General features: G+C 33.8%; 1 protein-coding gene across 5 annotated transcripts in view; it reads right to left on the bottom strand.

Annotated features, from left to right (window-relative positions):
- The window catches only part of LOC123711163 (vacuolar protein sorting-associated protein 13), a 55,072-nt gene that overhangs the window by 30,220 nt on the left and 3,931 nt on the right, over positions 1-20,921 (bottom strand). For 3 of the 5 annotated variants that reach the window (XM_045663606.1, XM_045663605.1, XM_045663607.1), the window contains exons 8-30: positions 20,754-20,868; positions 19,666-19,900; positions 19,077-19,210; positions 18,578-18,701; positions 17,908-18,060; positions 17,058-17,232; positions 16,277-16,470; positions 15,651-15,720; positions 15,273-15,353; positions 14,462-14,612; positions 13,865-14,121; positions 13,056-13,193; positions 12,608-12,713; positions 11,936-12,168; positions 10,894-11,049; positions 9,691-9,930; positions 7,009-7,224; positions 4,977-5,240; positions 3,262-3,428; positions 2,974-3,110; positions 2,266-2,429; positions 961-1,110; positions 420-636 (exon numbers count right to left, since the gene is read on the bottom strand). In XM_045663606.1, coding sequence (XP_045519562.1) covers positions 420-636; positions 961-1,110; positions 2,266-2,429; positions 2,974-3,110; positions 3,262-3,428; positions 4,977-5,240; positions 7,009-7,224; positions 9,691-9,930; positions 10,894-11,049; positions 11,936-12,168; positions 12,608-12,713; positions 13,056-13,193; positions 13,865-14,121; positions 14,462-14,612; positions 15,273-15,353; positions 15,651-15,720; positions 16,277-16,470; positions 17,058-17,232; positions 17,908-18,060; positions 18,578-18,701; positions 19,077-19,210; positions 19,666-19,900; positions 20,754-20,868 — 3,877 coding nt within the window. The remainder of the gene's footprint in view (positions 1-419; positions 637-960; positions 1,111-2,265; positions 2,430-2,973; positions 3,111-3,261; positions 3,429-4,976; positions 5,241-7,008; positions 7,225-9,690; positions 9,931-10,893; positions 11,050-11,935; positions 12,169-12,607; positions 12,714-13,055; positions 13,194-13,864; positions 14,122-14,461; positions 14,613-15,272; positions 15,354-15,650; positions 15,721-16,276; positions 16,471-17,057; positions 17,233-17,907; positions 18,061-18,577; positions 18,702-19,076; positions 19,211-19,665; positions 19,901-20,753; positions 20,869-20,921) is intronic. The other 2 variants (XM_045663610.1, XM_045663608.1) reach the window with 1 other exon arrangement.

Below are 20,921 nucleotides of genomic sequence, written 5' to 3'. Positions count from 1 at the left end.
AGGATATAGATTATAGCCTAAGTTAGCCTTTACTTAAGCCTTTTTTAAGTATAATATAACGTTAAAAAAAGAAAGCACTCTATAATATCATTTCCATAACGTCATGAGTAAAGTATAGGATGAATTTTAGAACCTAGCATTAATTTTTATTTAGATTAGCTTTAATTTTAGATCCATATTCTAATTCGTATCTTTAGTTTAGTTTGATTGATATTCTAGAATACGGGCCTTAGATTTTAGTTTAATAATTGTATAATTTGTCATTGTTACTTGTAAGTTTTTTTTATGTTAATTTAGATATGCCTTTCACCCTTTGTATTTATTTTATTTTATTTTCTTATTCGGATTGCCTGGAACAGGGCCTATGGCATGCTTAGTAATGTATGTCACCTGTTATTAATTAATTTCAGTCTACTAACCTGGAGAAACAGTAATCTTAATATCCGTAAGTGCCACATCCACATGCATTCCGCTATCCGGTGGCTGAGACAATGCCAAAGAGAGATGAGCTGGCGCCAACAAGTACCTGGGCGTGTTCGTACGACCCAAAGTACGTACAACCATTTGCAAACCGGATATACCTCCGTCTGCTACCATATGGTCTTCTGTTTTGCGTAGCTTGAACTTTGCTTCCATCTACACGCAAATAAATTAGCTTACTTTGAAATTCTAGAAAGGAGCACATACAAGTCGCTGTACTACTTTAGTTAACGAATTTCATAGGTTAACGGAGCGTTTTTATTGTCCGTTAAGTGAATTGACAAAACTTCTATGTTAGTGTCAATAGTATTTATTTAAAGTTTTTTTTTTTTTGGTTCATGTGCAAATCTTAGTCATTTGTTGTGCATTCTTTTAGAAAACTGTACCAAAAGCAAAAATATTAATTAAAATTATAATACAACATTTTAACATATTTATGAAAACTATGTCGGTCATCTTTACGTAAACATTGGCACTTACGTTCAAAACCAGAGCATCACATTTCTTCTGCTCCAAGGACTCCACGAGAATGATGTCAGGTTGCTCTATCTTTACATTGACAGTCATCATAGCTGGCTTCGTACCTTGGTCTGACAACGCAGGCGCAGAAGACACTGACACTTTCTTTTTCTAAAAACAATATTATATGAAAGATTAGGACACAAATACATTCAAGAGAAGCGCTTTATGCCACACCCGATCGAAGGCTTTCACCATATCCAAACTAAACCCTAGCATCCCCTAGGACTCAGTTGCCTCCGCCTACCTATGTGTAAGGTATACAGGAAGGTCACCAGCTGAACGACTACGCCGAAAGCCGTTCTGATAATCTCTTATCAGCAGGTGGCCCTTTAGATACCTCAGAAGCTGATCATTAATAATGGATTCCATTATTTGGAGGTTATAGCTATTGATTTTTCCGTAAAATACTTTAATACAACGCAATAGAGATGTCATTACAAAAATGAACCAGTTTTATTCACAGTGGTTATGATCTAGGTTAGCTACCAAGTCACCACCAATTAATTTGATCACACAAAACCTAAAATGTCATTATCATAACTCTATTTTTAGCACAAATAGGCAGAAGGCTATTTAACTATTCCTTAGTCGAATTGATTTGCAATTAACAGTGAGGTTATAAATCTATAAACTATATATACGTAGAGTAGACACACTAGTGGTGAATGGTCGGACTTGAATTCGTGTTTGCGGTGATGTTAGTTACTATGACTATATATTTGCGTGTTGTTCCCACGAGGATGTAAGTGCGTGCTCCTATTTCATCATGCCTACTGCAAAAGTCAATTAAATTTTTTGAAATTGATGACATTTGCAAATCATAGGACAAATCTTTGTTTTTATTTTTATTATTATTTAACTATTAATTACTTAAACACGTGATGTTGAACATAGTGTTATGGTTGTACATCCTAACAAAGATTTTGTAAAACAAAAAAACTCGGCGATTAGAAAGAGTGGCAGAGAGTTTATTGCCAGTTCTTCTCGTCCATTCTACGCCTTTGATTTGAGAACTGGCAGTAAATGTAAAATTAGAATTTAGCATTTAATATGTATTTCTTTATTGAAGGTTATAAGTGTAAATTGTGTTACCTAAATGAATAAATGTTTTGAGAAAATATTACCTTATTTAAAACCCAAAGAAAATAATCTGGAGCTTTTATTTTAGGAAAACATTTCTTAATAAATGACACAAATGAAATAATGTATAGTACAGTTTTAACATATTAGTTTTTTGTTGCCAGCGAAAAATAAAGAACTTACGATCCCGCTCTCCAATTTATCTGCAGTAGGTTTGGTTAATTTGACATCGTCCTTAGCATTGACAGTCGGCGTATCTTCAGCGAGGCCACTCGTCATAAATTCCGCGATCTTTTTCAGGAAATCCATGGCCAGAATCAAGTTGAAACTGAATATTCTCATGTCGACTGCAATAGAATAAATTCTTTTTTTTTTACTCGTTTTGTAATAGATTTTCACAGTTGTCAGTGTCATGTCAGTTTTGACATGTGAAAATCTTCTTCTATAAATTCTCTTTTATATGAATTGTCTCTGCACAAAGACATCTTGTTTTATTATTACAGTCTAGCTAAATTTAATACAATTTGCTAAGAAGGAACACAAGAAAGGGTTTATAGTCTCTATTAAAGGAAATACACTTGGTACTTGTATCTTGTTCATATATTAAATCAATTTATAGTGCAGGCTACTGCTAACTTTTACAACGAACAACTTTTCCTTTCTAGACTATTTTGTGATTGATATTATGGATGTAGTTTTTGTAAGTACCCACTAAACATTGCAGGCTCGTTACACTAATAATGGATAAACTCTGAAACTACTGAACTAAAAAATTAACTAACCTAATCTAATACCGTATTAAACAAGGATTGTCATGAGATCATTAATCTGCAACTGCTTAGATTTTTTTGTAACAAGTTAAATTAAAATAATATATGTGAAACGACTTACTGAATGTATCAGAGTTTTTCATAGTATACGTAATATCGATCATACTACGAATCTTGTCATGCGCCTCCATAATATTTCCCTGTTGTGTTACACTCTGATCGAACACGTCTGCTCTGTCGCGACGTCTCTCTAAATATCTGAAAAGACATTTACGGATAACAATAGGATTAATCTATAAGATAGACAAATGAGTTTGAAAAGTGTTTTTAGCATAGCTTGAAAAAATTGAGAGAAAAAATACTATAAAAGACAATATCTTAAAAATACGTTTTGCGCGATAATTCTTACCTAGTTATCTTAGCTCCTCTGCCTGGCCTCGTATCGTCCAATGTGCAGTCAACAAGCAACACAGAAGTGTGCAGGGACCCGTCGGAGAACATACGCCCTTTAACTGAGAGTAACGCGAGACAAAACCGGGCCAACTCCACATCTTTTATGAACTGTAATTCTTCTGACTGTAGAATAAATTTAATTTATACATATATCATTAAATTAATTTCAACCAGAATGATAAAATATATCAACTTTTTAAAACACATTCAGTTTAGGTTTCATACACGTAATTAAATAGACAGGTCATGTACTCTCTGAAAATGTAGTTTTAGGTTATTTTTTTTTAAATCTGTCAATTTTGGAGTTTGTGTGATAGAAAGAAATTGCGATGACGTCTGAAGATAGCAAAAAAATATTAATTGAGTAATGCAGCAGAATTTACAGAATTCCGTCTGGAAAAACCAAGCTTGGAGTTCAGGCACCTCTCACTTGAATTCTCAATAGCTGATTAATAAAAAAAGCATTGTTAAGTGATACCTAATCCTATATATAAACCTATCTGATACCTAATCCGCTGTTTTTATTGTTTATTGTTAAGCAAAAAAAATACTAGTAAAATGTTGTAGGATTTTTTTTGTGTCTTTCGATCCCCTGTCGTTGTGTTCAGTGACTTTTATTTTATCCCTTATTGTTACTAAAAAGATACGGCCCGGCTATATTGGTAATATTATTCACAATATTCATGGGAGAGCCGGGGCGCAATTGCTTGCTAGACCCGTTATTTCACTTTTGTTTATCCCCTTTACAATTTTTAATAATATTTTTGTCGCAGAGCCGTTCTATGTTAACATCTCATTTACGCCGTTACGATCACTGTCATGTGTTTTTGTTGCTCCAGGTCTCACCTGGACGGTGCTAATATAGGATTTATAAGCACACGTTCTACGGTTTGTTCGCGTCTACTTTTAATTTTAAACACTTATGTTCACGATAATTGTCATGTATTTTAGAAAGCTTTTAACCTACTGTAGATAAAGCATTGTATATGATGTTGTTACCTAGTTCCATATAACTACATCATTTTATTTTGTTACTAATTTCTTATGTCGTACGTACGTGTTTGTGTTTGTAAAGAACAAAATAAAGCTATAAATATTATTATTACTTTTAAAGTTTGTCCATTATAAATAAAAACCATGTTTATTTTATTTTTATGTAATAGGAGGCAAACGGGCAGGATGCGCACCTGATGTTAAGTGATACCGCCGGAGGATTGCCAGAAGGCTCGCGAGTGCGTTGCCCGCCTTTCAAGAATTGGAACGCTCTTTTCTTGAAGGACCCTAAGTGGAATTGGTTCGGAAATACTTCAGTGGGCAGCTGGTTCCACATATGGTGGTGCGTGGCGAAAACTGCCTTAGTGCCTCATAATATTAGTGTAAGGAGCCTTTTTTTATGTAATAGCAGGCAAACGGGCAAGATGTGAAGCGATACCGCCGCCCATGGACACTCACATTGCCAGAAGGCTCGCAAGTGCGTTGCCGGCATTTCAAGAATTGGTACGCTCTTTTCTTAAAGGACCCTAAGTCGAATTGGTTCGGAAATACTTCAGTGGGCAGCTGGTTCCACAGGGTGGTGGTGCGCGGCAAAAACTGCCTTAGAAAACGCTCAGTTGTGGAACGACGGACGTCGAGGTGATACGGATGAAAAATGCAATGTTTACTTGTACTTACCACAACTGTGTTCATGAGATCAATGACAAAACTGTCCATAGTAAAGGAAAATTTGATCGTTGTTCGTGGTTTTTTCGACTCTTTCTGAGTAACGACAGCCACAGTGGACCGTGTCGTTCTACTCGACTGGCTTTTCACTGCAGGCTTAGAAGTCACTTTTCCCACATTTTGTGGTTTAGCTTCCTCACATTTAATTTGTCCTTCTTGTAGATTTTGGTTGAGAATCTTCATTATACTCTTGTAATCACTGTGACCAACTGTTATCTGTAAGACAGAAGCCATTTTATATGAATGTAAAACTGGTACCCTAGTACAGTAAATTTTCATAAGAAATAGATATTGTGAGGGAGATGGGTTGACTGAAATGTTTCTTGATTTCCACCGGTTAGAGAAGTTTGCAGCAAGGTGAAACGTAATTTTCGAGCGTTTCAGCAGAGGGTTAAGGGAGCGTTAACACTTCGTGACCAACTCCAGTGACTCTTTAAACCTAAAACTTACCATTATGTGGTGTGAAGTACTAGAAAGTCGAAAATAATATTAACAATAACGCATAATTCAATCCCCGCCCCGCATCGTAACATTTTACAAAAGGAAAAAAAAATCGTTACGTAATACTTGAATGCTCCCTGATCACATATGAGAAAATTTTAATTTTGCATGTCACCTTTGATATCAGAAGGCTGAAACATTTTTTCAGAGTCAATGTAGTTGAACGTTACAATTTTCAGGCGTTTTCAGGACTGGAATACCCCTTTGATGAAGAAGTATTTAGACAAAAAATAATATGACTGACCAGAACGGAATGATACGCTAAAGAGATGGAAGTTCGGAAACTTCTCGAAGCCATACTGAACATTCTAGAATGCCGTATATCAAGGACGGAGCGATGTGCGATAAGGATAGTACAGCCACTACTCAGTACCAATCCTGCCCAGAAAATTCTCGAACATCGTTCACGTTATTCCAAGGAATATATAAGCGAGAGATTAACAACGAAGAGATAAAGCGCGAATAGTGAAGGCAAGTGATAAAGTGCTCGGTAATTAGTAAATTTCTGCGCGTAAACAAATTCTTCGTTGATTTATTTAATAATAAACCCTTGAAGAGATCTAAGGCGTTTTCTATCTAATCCTCTAGCTCGTAACAATATGTAATCATTATATTTTTCACTTTTGCTGAACTAGCAAAATTATGACTTAAGACAAAGCGTTGGAACCTGCTAGAACATCTACTTTATCGAATTTTTGTTGATACATTATATACGGTAAATTGAACGAGGGGGTAAATCTATATAAGAAACTAGCTGACCCGGCAAACGGAAACATTTTTTTAGTTCAATAAAAACAACCTATCTACTATAATAAAAAATAGGGGTTGATCGTAGATGGGTTGTATGTATTTGTATGCTGTATCATAAAAAAATAAAAACACAAAAAAAATCTAAAAAATAAAAACAAAATTTTTGGGGTGGACAAAAATTATTATTATTAATAATAATTATTTCTATCTATTTTTCAAACACCTAAGTAATAATTAGGTATTTGAAAGATAGTAGATAGTAGCTGATTATCAGACTTACTGAATATGCATAAAAAAGTTCATAAGCAGCAAGCCGTTTCGGAGGAGTATGGGAACGAACATTGTGACACGAGAATTTTATATATATAGAGATACATGTGTATCCCACTTTTCACGTAAAGAAACTATGTTGCACTAGAAAAATTATGTCTGATGAAAAGTCAATGAAACCTGCCAGAACCTCTATTTTATCAAGTTTTTGAAATATGGAATAGTTGGGCAAATAATAATTACTTAAATTCAATAAAAAAATTATAATATGTATCCTAGACTTCTGATGTAGTGATAACGTGTATTTCGTGGGCCTGGCAATTTCAAGTTACATAAAATTAGTAGGCACTTCGAATACTTAATACTTACCGTCTTTGCCAATCTGAAATGAATCTAAAGGCCTTTATATTGGTAAATCGTTAACTCAAAAGTTATATTTTTTATTGATTATAACAATCCTTACAGCAATAGTCTTCATCCTCCCAGAGACATCCAGATCGGGCAATGGCTCGTACCAGCTCGAAAGGCTGCGTTTGACTAACAGCTTGAAGCTGGTCGGCCGCAACAGCTTACGTTCGTGAGATACGTCCGAGTTATTTTCATTGAGCTGCACGCACGATACTTTCACCTCTTCCAGCTCAAGGGTCAATTCGTCCACAGTCACTTTATTGCTTACGTCCTTGAAATTAAAAAAAAACCTTTATATATCTGTACATAATACATATGTCTAAATTTATAATCTAATTAACTGTTTAAGCGGTAGATGGCGCTGTGCATCTGAAGAAACGCGATGGCATAACGGGATCTTGCAATTGTATAGCATTTAGGGTTTGATGTTTTTATTAGAAGTTTTATCGTAAAGATTTAAAGTGTCTCTTATATTAATAAATATTTTAACAGTGAAATTTCTGGTGTGTCATTTCCGTGATAGGTTGTTTTGTTCAAAATAAATACTGTTAAAAATTTAATTTGAAATAATGGTCTTAAGGAATTGTATTTTGTCTGTGGTAGTAACTGTTATTTTGTTCGATTTCAGCTCATTCTCATTATATTTATGCCTAGGATGAGATGTTACCGTGTTTCAGGAAATGTGACGCTAACACATGGCCGTAAGGTTTATAATTCTTTGTGCCTAGTTAAAAAGTTAATATGTAGTTATATGCAAGCACAGACGACATTCGTTCTAGTTGTACTTACTTAACTAGAATAAAAATACATTTTAGGCTAAAAGGTCGACATTCATTTTAAACCGAGTTGTCGGGAAATAAATGTCACTTATGTACTTAATATATGTCAATAGATTGCACCTGTCAATTGATACCTAGCTACTTGAGCACGCGGGAGATTTTAAGAGATTAAGTACCACTACGGATACTGCAAGAAGTTGACACAGAGTTTTTGAAGAACTAATAAATATCCCAAGAAAAGATGAAAATGGCTTTTCAGGGTCACATTACGATCTATACAGTTTCCCTATGTATACGTCGAAATAAACTTTTATCAAGTGTCTATTTTCAGATAGCCAAAAATTATTCCTATTAATACTTAACATAATTTAGCATATCGATCGTACCAATTCTATTATCGATATGCACCTCTACAATTCTTACGCACATCACTACACACTTCCATAAGACCTACAAGTGCGAGTGAGAGAGACAGATAAATATGGTATTTTGTTAACATAGCTTTTACACATTAAGAAAACACTTTTTAAACGGATTGAAATACCAACTCCGGGGAAATAAATACAGATAACACAACTTTCTCTACAGCTGTGATAGTTTTGACATTCAACGCATTTTGTCTTCAGTCACCAGTGACCACGCACGCTGTAAAGCACGCGAAACGTCGGAAATTTTTTAATTTAAAATTATGTAAATAATTATAAGTTTTTAATAATAATACATAGCTTCAATCCGTTTCAAAAGTGTTTTCTTAACAGATAAATGTGATTTATGACCTGAAAACACAGTTCATAAGGCGTCGACTATAAACAATATATTCAGAGGGCGTGTAGGAAGTGGGTGTATATTTGTGTGAGTGTAACTGAAGCGTAAAGCATAAGTGGCACTGGGCGGGGCATATAGCAAGATAAACAGATAAAAGGTGGACTTTAAAGACAACTGTATGGAAAGGACTAAGGGGAAGTAGGAGAAGAGGGCGCCCCAAAGAAAGGTGGATAGAAGAAATAGAAGCGGTAACAGGAAGCGAATGGAGAAAGAAAACCATGGGCAGAGTCAGTTGGAAAAACCTGGAGGATGCCTTTTCCCGCGTAGAGGTTCCGATCCTCGGTACTGAATTTAGCTGAGATATAGGATATACAGGTTAACTAGATAAAGAAAATAATGTATAAAATGTAAATAATCTAAGCTGTATATAATCCTTTTGTTACGATTGGAAATTAAACGGGGTTTATTATTATTGTTACCTGTCCACATCGTATCGCTAACTTTCTTACTAACTACCAACTGACGAGACTTATCTTAAATTATCGTAATTTGTGTCTTTTTACTTTCTATTTTAAATGTATCATCTTTTCAGTTTAGTTTTTTTGTTCCTGTTTAGTTTTGTCACGTATAACATGTATTTTTACACTTCTTGCCTATCTTATGTAATTTAATACGTTTTTATTTTTTTCTTACTCACAGTGGTTGCCTGGAAGAGATCGCTCGAAAGCGATAAGGCCGCCAGTTACCCTCCTTTTGATTTAATTATGTTCAATATTTTTATATTGTAATGTAACCAATGGGTTATAAATAATAAATAAAAAATAAATTATTAACTAAATTATGAACTTCAAATTCATATAAAGTTGTATACAGCTTAAGAAAACACTTTTTAAACGGATTGAAGCTATGTAATATTATTATAAAGTCATAATTATTAACATAATTTTAAATTTAAATTTTTCCGACGTTTCGCGTGCTTTACAGCGTCACGGTGACTGAAGACAAAAGGTGTTGAATGTCAAAAGTATCACAGCTGTGGAGAAAGTTGTGTTATCTGTATTTATTTCCCCGGAGTTGGTATTTCAATCCGTTTAAAAAGTATTTTCTTAATGTGTAAAAGCCATGTTAACAAAAGGCAATACTATGTATACAGCTTTTAAAACGTGTCTACAAACTGCATTTAAAATACTTACAGCAAGTGGCAGATCGACGAACTTATTATTAATAGTCATGCGTCCAAAATCTAGCATGATGGCGTTCATGCTAGTCGAGTTCTCCGGCACTAGGATAATTGGGGCCGCCAATCTCAATTTGAGAGCCAGTTTAGTTGAGTTCTGATATGCATTTTGAACATTGGCTCTCGCGACTTCAGCGGCCTGAGATGACGCCTCAATTATAGCTTCCTGGGCTGCTTGGAAATTGTTCAAAAATTCCTGGAAAATCAAGGTAAATGTTAAGATATATTCCTACTACCAAGAATTTCTATGTACATTACGGCTGTTAAGAGATTCATACATAGCATTTTTGTGGACTGGAACTCCATTTTTGAAACCTGAAAATGACCACTAACATTGCGAGCATTCGTAAAATTAGTTTTAGGTATATAAAATGAATTATGATATGGCGCATCGTATAACATAAAATAAGTAGTTACTTAAGTACCTGCTTAGCTTATTCAAAGCATTTAGCTAAGTCCTGCCTTCGATTCTAAAGTACTGCAAGACCAATGAAGCCACAATTGGTTTGCATGAATCTGATTTTGGATTAGATAGTACAGTGGTCACTAAGACGTTGTTAGGTTAGCTAATTGCGTAATCCTTGGGTAGAATGCCTGGCTAACCCCGAGGGCCAACTTTAGGGCGTGTGAAGGGCTGAGCTGTTTTTAGTGGGTGGAGTCTCGCTACCCTCAAAGCAAAGGCATTTGAGTGTAGACCCAGCCCCACAGTCCCCGCGTGAAGCTCGATATCTTTGGCGCGGGCCTGCGCAAGCGCATTTCACCTCATACAAAAAAACTAATTGCGTAATAACTTCAAACAGAATGTCCCTTAAGTAGGGACCTTAACCGACTCGGTATTACATGGATTCCACGACTTTTTACTGTAGAACTTAGTAGCGAGACTTGGTTTTTTTACTGGGGTTGGGAATGGTTTTTACATTTACAATGTTTTTTATTTATTTATTTAACCTCTCCGACTCTCCCTAGCCGAGGCAAGACATGGGAAAAAACATTTACTATAAACTTTAAACTTATAAATATATAATATTTTTATATATTTTATATATATAATATTTATTAACAATAATACTAAATGTCCAGTATTTGGAGCCTCCAGACGCCACCTGAAGGATCAAATCCATATAAAAGGTAACTGCTTGTAAGTTATTCACTAACTTACCAACATAGAAGTCAGGAACCAGTTTAGAAAGACAATCCTAAGGCAGTTGATCTGCGCGTCTATCGACATGTTGATGTCACTAACACTCGGGAATTGATCGATATTATACAACACTATTTGTACATTCATCACATCACCGCCGAGGACTTTCAATATCTGGAAGTTTAATGAATTGGCCTAAAATCTCGAATAAAAAAAGAATGTATGTTAATCTTTGAATGTTTGCGTAATGTGATAAATGATCAATAAATAACCTTTTTTAAAATTAATTAAATTAGCTCCTGTTCAAAATAGGTTCGTATCGCAACAAAAAATAGTTTGAAGTGGGATTGAAACAGAATTTTACGTTTTAATTAAATGTATCAGTACAACAGTTGCTATATATACGTATATAAAATAAATTGAACCACACATCCACAACTTGCCTTTACTTATTGTCATACTATAATGGTTTAATAACAATATTTGAGTAACAATATCACATCATTTTAAATATTTACAAATTATAAATAAAAAATATTGCCGAATCGAAAACAACGTATATACGACGAACAGTGTACTAATAATTTGCTTGTTAATGTGTATGTAGGAATGTGCAATGTGTGGGTGGATCTTGATAAATCAATTTAGTTATTCAATATTATTATTTATATCAATAATATATTGTTACGAATATGGGTCGACTGCAATGTTTCTAGAATTTTCCACTACTTAGAGAACTTTTCAGCAGGTTGGAATATGATTTCTGACCGTTTCAGGAGATCGTCAATCACATATTAGAAGTGTTAAAGTACAGTGTGAAATGTGGATAATTAAGTAATTAGTCTGTCTTTAAATTATGTTTACTCATAAAGTCCTCATTGATTTATCAAGAAATAAACCCTTGATGAAATCTACGGCATTTTCTATCCGATCCCCAAGCTCATAGCAATATAAGAAGTAAATCGATGTTTTTAAGACTTAGTAAATATTTGCAAGCACTGCGATAAACGTGGTACAAAATATTCCGCATTTTATGATTGAGATCCTAATTCATACAAACCTCTTTGTGAATAGTAGCTGGATTCAAATCCTCGACTTTGATAGAGGAAATCGCACAATCGACCTGCGTATACGACGCTTTCAGTACTAATCCCGCCGTGGCCCCTTGCAACTTCAGCAATGATAATGGTCGAATGTCATTTGCGAATTTGATCTCTACCGACCCGATCTTAACGTTCACTTTCAACTGTATACTTTCCACTTGTTTGCGACGCGGCACTTTTGATACACTCGCTAAAATTCATAGAGATTACTGACACTATCACACTCGAATATGGACTATGGAAAACTGAAAATAAGGCGCAAAACGTCACTTGTTTTTCACACGGCTGATCGTTTATTCGCCTATTAGGATAAATACAAGAGGCACGAATCTTCAAAACAAAGGTGCCAACTCTTATAATGCCTCTTTAAGATTATTTGGGCTGATAACCTAAAGGCAACGAAGGTTCGAGATTTCTTAATAGTTTTTTTTGAATATAAGTACATTTAAAAAATAATAATTCTTAGGTCAAAACCTACTTAGAAATTATGATACAGAAGACAGTTAATATGAGCTCCTGAGACAAAGTCATCTTCTAAAAAAATATATTAAATTGAGATCTACTTTTTTTATTGAATCACAAATATTTTAAAGATAAATTTACTCAGTAGAGTTTTCTTCTATTCTTACCTTTAGACTTGACAATGGACAGCAACTCTTCATCTTCCATAATCGTCTCCAACGGACCAGCATTGGCGTATCGGTCTACCGTACTTTGAATTGCATTGAGACGAGTCTGAAAAAAAATTATTTTCAGTTAAAAGTCCTTAATAAATCTAATTCCGTCATACTCCATTAATCAAGCTACTTTTTGTCTCTTTCTGTCACATTGTGTTTACGCTGTGAAGAAAAGAGACAACTGTTTTGTTATGAATAAGAGTCTCGTCTTTTGTTATAGGGCAAACACTTTTCACCTAATTAATTAAAAAAACTATAATTTTCGCTGAATACCGAAGTACCAGTGTATATACCACGTGCGTTAAACAATAAAGCACTAAGGCTGTATATGCTGATATTTACCTATATAGTACAATGTAAAAGAAATTAAACAAAGCCTTTAAGCCTTCAAATTACTAACCTGATAATTATTAATAATCACAAGAATCTCTTGTAAACCCTGCAAGTGTAGCAATAGTTCTAACGCTGTAAAGTCTAATTCGATTAATTGTTCCACAGAACCATAGTGACTCCTGAATTCAGGGCATTTCTTGTCAACCTGGAATGTTTCTTAATAATCATTTTTATGCACAAACACACAGAGAAGGAAGACTATTTAAAAGATGGAGTGTTTTTTCAGATTTTAAACAACAAGAGCTGTGGAAGTTCGTGATTTCGACATGCCTTCTTACGCATCAGTATAGTCAAATAAAACTAACTCAACTACTGTAGAAACGTGTCCTGTACTGAGAACATAGACTTGCTCGACCATTTTTAGCTGTTACGAGGATGAAGCCACCGCTAAAGATATACAATACAAATAAATATGCGGTGCGGGATACATACGCGCGCTAGGTTGCTTTCGCTTGCATTCATTCGAATTTGACGTAAAAACACGTTACGTACGTACACGTTATGTAAGTACGTTCAAGCTGTACGTATTAGTACATCTTTCGACGATCTCGCGAGATCTTAGGGTTATAAACCCACGGTAAGTAGCGTACGTAAGTACTACAAAAACGTTTCCTATAAAGGAGGAATATCCATACTTCATTTTTAACTACCTCAAAAGGATTAATTAAGGCTTAGTAAAAATCTCAATTGACTTGAGTTTTCCAAAATTTCAGATAATTCTGCAACCTTGACAACTATTATAGTTCTGTTTATGGAAATCTATTTTGAGTTTATCGGCAAATATTCGATTCGTTTTGACAAGTTAAAGACACTTACGTTAGTATACGTAACAGCGAATAAGTACTGCTCTTCAATATTATCATGTTCTTGGAAATCTGTGGTGGTGGTTATCATCGATATGGTCTTGTGTCCACTTCTATGATGTTGCATATCCACTGAACCGAGTCTCACTGCTGCTTCGAGGGTAAATGTCTTCTGCGTGGCTTTAATTTCCAATAAATTCAATGAGAATACTAGGAACTTGTCGTATACTTGAGGGTCCTTCGTTTTGCGGTTCACGCTTAGGACTAATTCTGAAAAAGCAACGAAAATGAACTAAAGAATTCAACCCACTACGTGCTAAAAAAAATATTCAACCGACTTTGATAAATTCTTTGCAGTATCTCAGAACTATTTTGCAGAATATTGATATTGGTCTCTCTTCGTCCAGTCTTTTGTAATGTAACACACAAATGTGTATACACGATCGTGGTTCGATTTTATACTTAAAATCGCAATCTAAATAAGTATAATTAATCAGAATACTTTAGTTAATTTTAGTAAGGTTTTTTTTTTATATTAGAAGTGAAACTACTTCCCACTAAGATCGAGACAGAGATTACTTTTCTATTTCTATAATAAAGTATTAAAAACCTTTCATAATGAAGAACGCTTCGAGTTCAGTAAGCTGGACCGTATGTTCTTCATTTTTCCTTTGTTTCGATCTCGCAGTATCACGCTTTTGCTTCTCAGCCGGGTCCAAATATCTCAAGAGTGACAAACTAGACGCTTTAGATTCACTTGCCTAAAAATTAGAATGTATCAATAAAACTCCCGTAAAGTCAAATTTACATTTACATCAATAGAGACTCAAAGATTTCCGTCATTTCAAGATGACATCAAATCAATTGAAATCGCCACGATTATATTTATTAACACTTCGTCGCATACAGAAATATAATACAGTAAAACATAATTAAATAAAAGAGAGCAACTGGCGGCCTTGTCGCTTTCGAGCGATCTCTTAAAGGCAACCACTGTGAGCATTTTTTAAAATTAGATTGGGTAAGCAACAAGTGAAAAATATAAAAGACTTGGTTAATTAAAACGCAGCATGAATTTCCATAGCCACATAGCTAACTTAGAATTGCCAGGTACGAAATAATAATGTCGATGTTGTCACAGAAGAGATACTCTTTTTGAGAGTAATTTTCTTTTTTTTACATACAAAACTAGATAATTATGTCATCGAATGCTAACATTATATACAAAACTGAAATAACGTTTACCAACATTTCTCTTCGAATAAAAACAGCATAAAGTTTAAAACAAGACTGTTCAATACTAAACTCGTTCTTATATCTCTAATTTTTAAATGTCATAAATGGATCTGTATACAATTAATCTATAATGAAGGTGACAGCTACTCTAGTAGTGTAATTAATCACATTCATATAAATTTTACCGGAGCACCGCTTCCTTGTGTAACAATTTGGGACTCAATAACACGGCCCGTCATAGTGTACGCAAATTTGTAGCAAATTATCTTTAAGAAAAATATTTCTATTAAATTCCACAGAGAACAAGACAATAGACAGTTTTCGTTCTTTATAGTGCCCGTTTGTGCTGGACTCAAATGTTTCGTTGGGATTTAAACCTCAAGCCAATTCAATGTATACCTCCGCATTTAATGGGCTAAGTATCTAAGCCACGGAGGTCACGGCTTTGTATTCAATAAATATTTAAGAATCTAAACCTACAATTGCAGGTTTAATAAAAATAATAAGGGACCTATTAAGTGTTTTACAAACTTTAAAAAAATGCTACCTGAATAAATATATACCTTTAGTTGTGTCGTTTCATCAGAACGGGGCAAAGGCATCCCAACCAATATTTCACATAGAGTTAATAATCTGCAAACGATAAGAAATATATGTGTTTTGTAACATTCTTTTTAGTTTCAATTAACCTTATATTAATTACCTTATTATTAAAATATAGTCTATAAAAAAATAAACAACTTATGTATCGATAAATGTTTACTTCGACATACTTATTTTACTAGAAAAAAATTCTGCACCGATTAGCTGCTTTACATAAAATCTTGATGACGTTATTTAACATATATTACTAAGTGTAATAACATATATTAATAAGTGCTTGTCTTTATCTTTGGTTAACATAGCTTTTACACATTGAAAACAAAAAAAATATTAACCGGATTAAAGTTATTTGTATTATAAACTTATAATTATTTTACATAATTTTAAACTTAAATACCAATACAAGCTTTAATCCGGTTAAAAAAGTTTTTCTTTCAATATATTACACTTTTACGCGTCCTGCTCCTGAATATTACTCTGGAAAACAGATTTTTAAAGACAAACCCCAAAATCGATAACCGTGAAAATCCATCCTGGTGATGATGTGACGTAAAAACTATCTAAACGAGTAAAAATATAGTTTTACCTATCTTCCGATACGCTAACAGCGATTTTCTGTAACTCCCCCTTTATTTTTATCTTAGGCATCCTCGGATCATCAGTTATAAGGCATTTATGTATTTGTATGACCAAATTGGTTGGTTGTAGAAGATGTAAGTATGTTGCTTCGTTTGAGGCGATCGCGGATTGCCAATCTTCATTTGGAGATGCGATGACAACCTGTTGCATTAAACAAATTTAAGATCCGGCTCGAAGGACCAAGTTGCTTCGCAACCAGTAGACTGTGGAATGTGTATTTAAATTTATATGTAATAAGCGTCAACAGTTGTTCAATATTCAAATGAAATCTTAATATATACTATTTAAGACTTCTAGCCTGTCTAGGCTTCGTAGAGTTTATTATATTTTGTTAAAATACATATGTTAGTCTGGGATAATGTAATATTCTATCGTTGAAATAATTATTGATCGTATTTCTCGTTTTTACTTTATGCGTTATAAATAAAAAATTAAAAAATCTGACATAAAAGCAGTATAGGAAAAGTAGTCGATTAGAGTTTCATAAGATTATACAAAGTAGTCATGTGCTGTCGTAGACTTTTTGGGTTTGAGACATGCCGGTTTCCGCACCGCTGTCGGAGAGAAAATTTTATTGGTGCACAGCTGTGATTAGAACACCTTCGTGATGAGGATTGTACGCTTATGCCACTAGGCCAACACTGCTCGTAGATAAGGACATCGATTATTGATTTGTCTACTGCTAAATGCGGATATGTTTATATGAAACAAAACAATGGAGTTCGTACCTGCATTTCAGTGAGCCTCAAAGCCATCTTGTCATAGCTATGCGCGGTAATCTGAGCTAATATGTCTTCATCTTGCAGTCCGGACCGATACAATTGATGAACATCCAGCTGAGGGGCTCGTGGATCGCTCTTTACACTTATGGCACCTAGTTTCACTACCACCACTGCTTCACCACTATCGAGACATCGAAATGTGTTTATAACATCAACATAATTTCGACGTTATTGAAAATTACACCCGAATCTCAATAAAAATATGATTCATATTCTCAAACAGGATTATAAATTAGAATCCTAGATAAACACACATATTGAAAAATAAAGTATGTTTTCCTGGAACATAAACTATCTTCATAATAAATTTAAAAAGATAGCGTTAATATGACACAATCATAATGGCTATAGGTACCATACTATTATTAGTTTATAATTATAAAAATTAATACATATATTTTGTGTTTTACTATAACACAAACTTGCATAAAATGTATATACGCTACGTCCGGATATAACGATTTTATTATAAAAAAAACAACATATTGTTACTGTTTGGAATCTAAGAAAAGCTATCACCAAGATATAGATATAGTAAAATATATTGACTAAACAATTTTTGATAAGTATATAATTTTTTATGTATATTAGCAAAACTGTTTTTCCTAACGTAACTTATGTAGTGGTTGTAAGTAATGTTGTTATGTTTTAATAAGTTCTTGTTTAACCCTTATATGTTGCAAACCCTCTGGCCATGAGTGTCGATGGACGGCGGTTCACCAGTTTGACCCTGTTCTATAAAAATATTACGAATCTTGTGTAACAAAATGTGTTTTTTGAATCCCAAAATACTCACCCCTTATACATCCCAGTCTGGGGTACAACAATGTAAGAAGAGGCCACATCAATATCAAGATCAATAAACGTGTGCTGATGTACCGCGTACTGCATGCCCAACGCGGACTTCTCTTTCAAGTCCGACAACTTGTTTTCAGCAGCCGCTTGCAAACTGTTAAGCATAAAAAAGATATTGTTAATAAAAACGCGTTTAATTTTATTATATATTATAAAAATCGCATAAGTTGCGATGGTTCAAAATCGTTTTAGTAAAAAGCTTGTTCTAGTTAAGTGTAAATTTCTATATTCGTTCACTTCATGTAAAATTACATAGACTAGAAAAACTAATGGAATAATTTTGATAACCAATTTAGACACACAAACAAGTGTGCCACATTCGTAAGTATATGTCTGATTTACCACAAATTTTATAAATAAAATTCCCATCGAGATAATTGAAAAAATGAATTCAATCAGGTATAATGCTACTTAAATGCCTCCCATTTCTACAGGGAACACATACAATTAAGTATCAAAGTGTTTATATTAACCAGTATTGGAAGTGGATTACATTCTTCTCAATTTAAAAATACCTTAACGTAAAAATGGCTCAGCATGAGACATGGAAAAAATGATGCGTTTGATTAGTTCTGCGCTTGGACGCCGTAAAAATATTTAATATTACTTACGTAGTCAATGCGGTGGACTCTGAAGGCGGCTTAAACACGTTAACAATTTCAATAACGGTCTGTGCGTCGTACACCATTTGTAACGGGCGCGCCCGTACTTGAACGCGCTGATCACATTTCCCATCTAATAAAAATAGACATTTATAACAATTCGTGTAATAAAATTTACGGCCCCAAACCCAAAATTCCTATAAACCAAAGTCAAATTAGGTATTCCTTAGTTAAATATATTGAATATTTTTTATTGTTTGTTTCCCTTTTGTAAATGTTTGTAGGTATTTAGGTTAACCCTTTTCGTAGGTATTGATATTATATATATATATGTTACGAAGGATTAAGAATAGTACGATAAAGTTATTATTATAACACTAAGATTTGCGACCTTTTAATAACAAATACACCTGTATATATTTTTTGATTTATTTTAAAATGTGATTTATATGAAAATATACACATCATATATTGTATGCTCCGTATATTATCTATAAAACAATCTTACCTAATGGATTAGTTTCAAAAAGTACATTAAGTAGATTAACATCTTTCTCTATTTCCTTCGAAGTGACGAGTTGCGGTAGGAATTCGCCTTGACGTACACCCGATACGGTGAAAGCTTTCATACGCACGTCGACTCTATAACGAAAAATTAAATCATTCATTCATAATATAGATTAAACTAACAGAGTAATTGTCTCTTTCTACCAAATTGTGTTTAGGCTACGATAAAAAGAGACAAATCAGCGCTGAAGCAAAATGATGAAGCTTCTTAAAACAAATTCTGTTGGCCTAGTGGTATCAGCGTGCGATGATACAAATGCACATACACACATACATCTGTACATATACGCATGTATGTTTCGCTCGTACGATAAAGGAAAATATCAAGAGGAAACCAATGCCTTAGACATAAAGTCTACGGCGTGTGACAGAAACGGCTGATCTATCTGCTCAAACAAAACAAAATGAACACGAAACGCCACTATTTTAAACAAACACGTACATGTATTGTTCTGAGATCTTTATAAGACAATAACAACAACTTTTATTCTTTGCCACATTCTAAAGAATTTTTCTAAGAGTATTCTCACCGTAACGCATTAGCACTGGGCCTTTGCATCATGTCCAGTTCAACATTTTCAACACAGGCACGAAGTACTTCAGACACGTCATGGACGGCCACTTGCAACTTGTCAAGTTTAAAATGTCCCTCTACGGCGACATACTCTATGGGCAAATGAAGTGGCGCCGAATTTTCTTGGTAATCAATCGCTCTAAACAACTTTTCCTTTTCGTCAGACGTCATCGCTTTTTCGAATTGCTTCACTGTCATATCAAAAAACAATATAATTCAGATAAATTACAACAATTGTGAGGGTAGTCCGATAAATTTAATACATAAATTACTTTGCTAGTACCTATTTATCAACAGAAAAAAAACTTTATATCGAAACCATAAACAGTAAAGTAAAAAAGATACAAACTCAAATATAACTATGAATACACGTGTCCAGTCGCAACTTGATAATCAAAAGCTTAATATTTGAAAATTAGAATTAGTAAAAAAATTATACAAATAAATTTATGTTATTACATAGTAAGGGATTGTCAAACTATGCGACATAATAAACAAATATGGTGTTGCATTAAAATCATTTCACTGAGCCACAGTGCAGAGTAGCAATAATAATTTCATAAGTCCTTGATTTAAAAATCATATTAGATTTTTTGTCTTGAAAAACATATGTAATTCGTACCAAAGTGAAACTTGGTCATACTGATTAAACAGTGAGTATTGGCGTAAAAAGTACAAAACATAAATATATTAATATCATATTTATTAAGTCTCCGATAACATATGTGCTTTTAATACGTTCGTCATCGCTATTACATTTTAAACAATTGCTTATTTTAAAAATATAAAAACTGCATTGGAAAATATTGAAAATGCTAGCTAGTTTTGCAACTAGTTTTTTGTTATGTAAAAACATATTATCAAAAATTTTCGTATGACATCTTCGTAATTCAATTTCTTTACATCAAAATTACGACATCGGCAGTAACATTATTTTTCTGAGATTGTTGATAACGATACTAGATTCAAATTTATTTTATTAAGAAAAACCTTATACTAACATAAAGTAAAATTTATTTTAATATTAAAAAACATTGGTCTTACTTATAGCCACGCCTTCAGACATTTCGTCATCTTTGGAGCTTCCACCGCCCCACCAGCCACTAAACCAGCCCCGAGACTTTTTAGCTTCAGCTTCTAGTTTTCCCAATCTTTCAACCTAAAAATGAAGAAACGCAAATTATTATTTTTATTATTATTAACCTGAAGAAG

This window comes from Pieris brassicae, chromosome 6 (assembly GCF_905147105.1).
Source record: "Pieris brassicae chromosome 6, ilPieBrab1.1, whole genome shotgun sequence".
Classification (NCBI taxonomy): domain Eukaryota; kingdom Metazoa; phylum Arthropoda; class Insecta; order Lepidoptera; family Pieridae; genus Pieris; species Pieris brassicae.
This window is presented reverse-complemented; position numbering and strand designations above follow the sequence as displayed.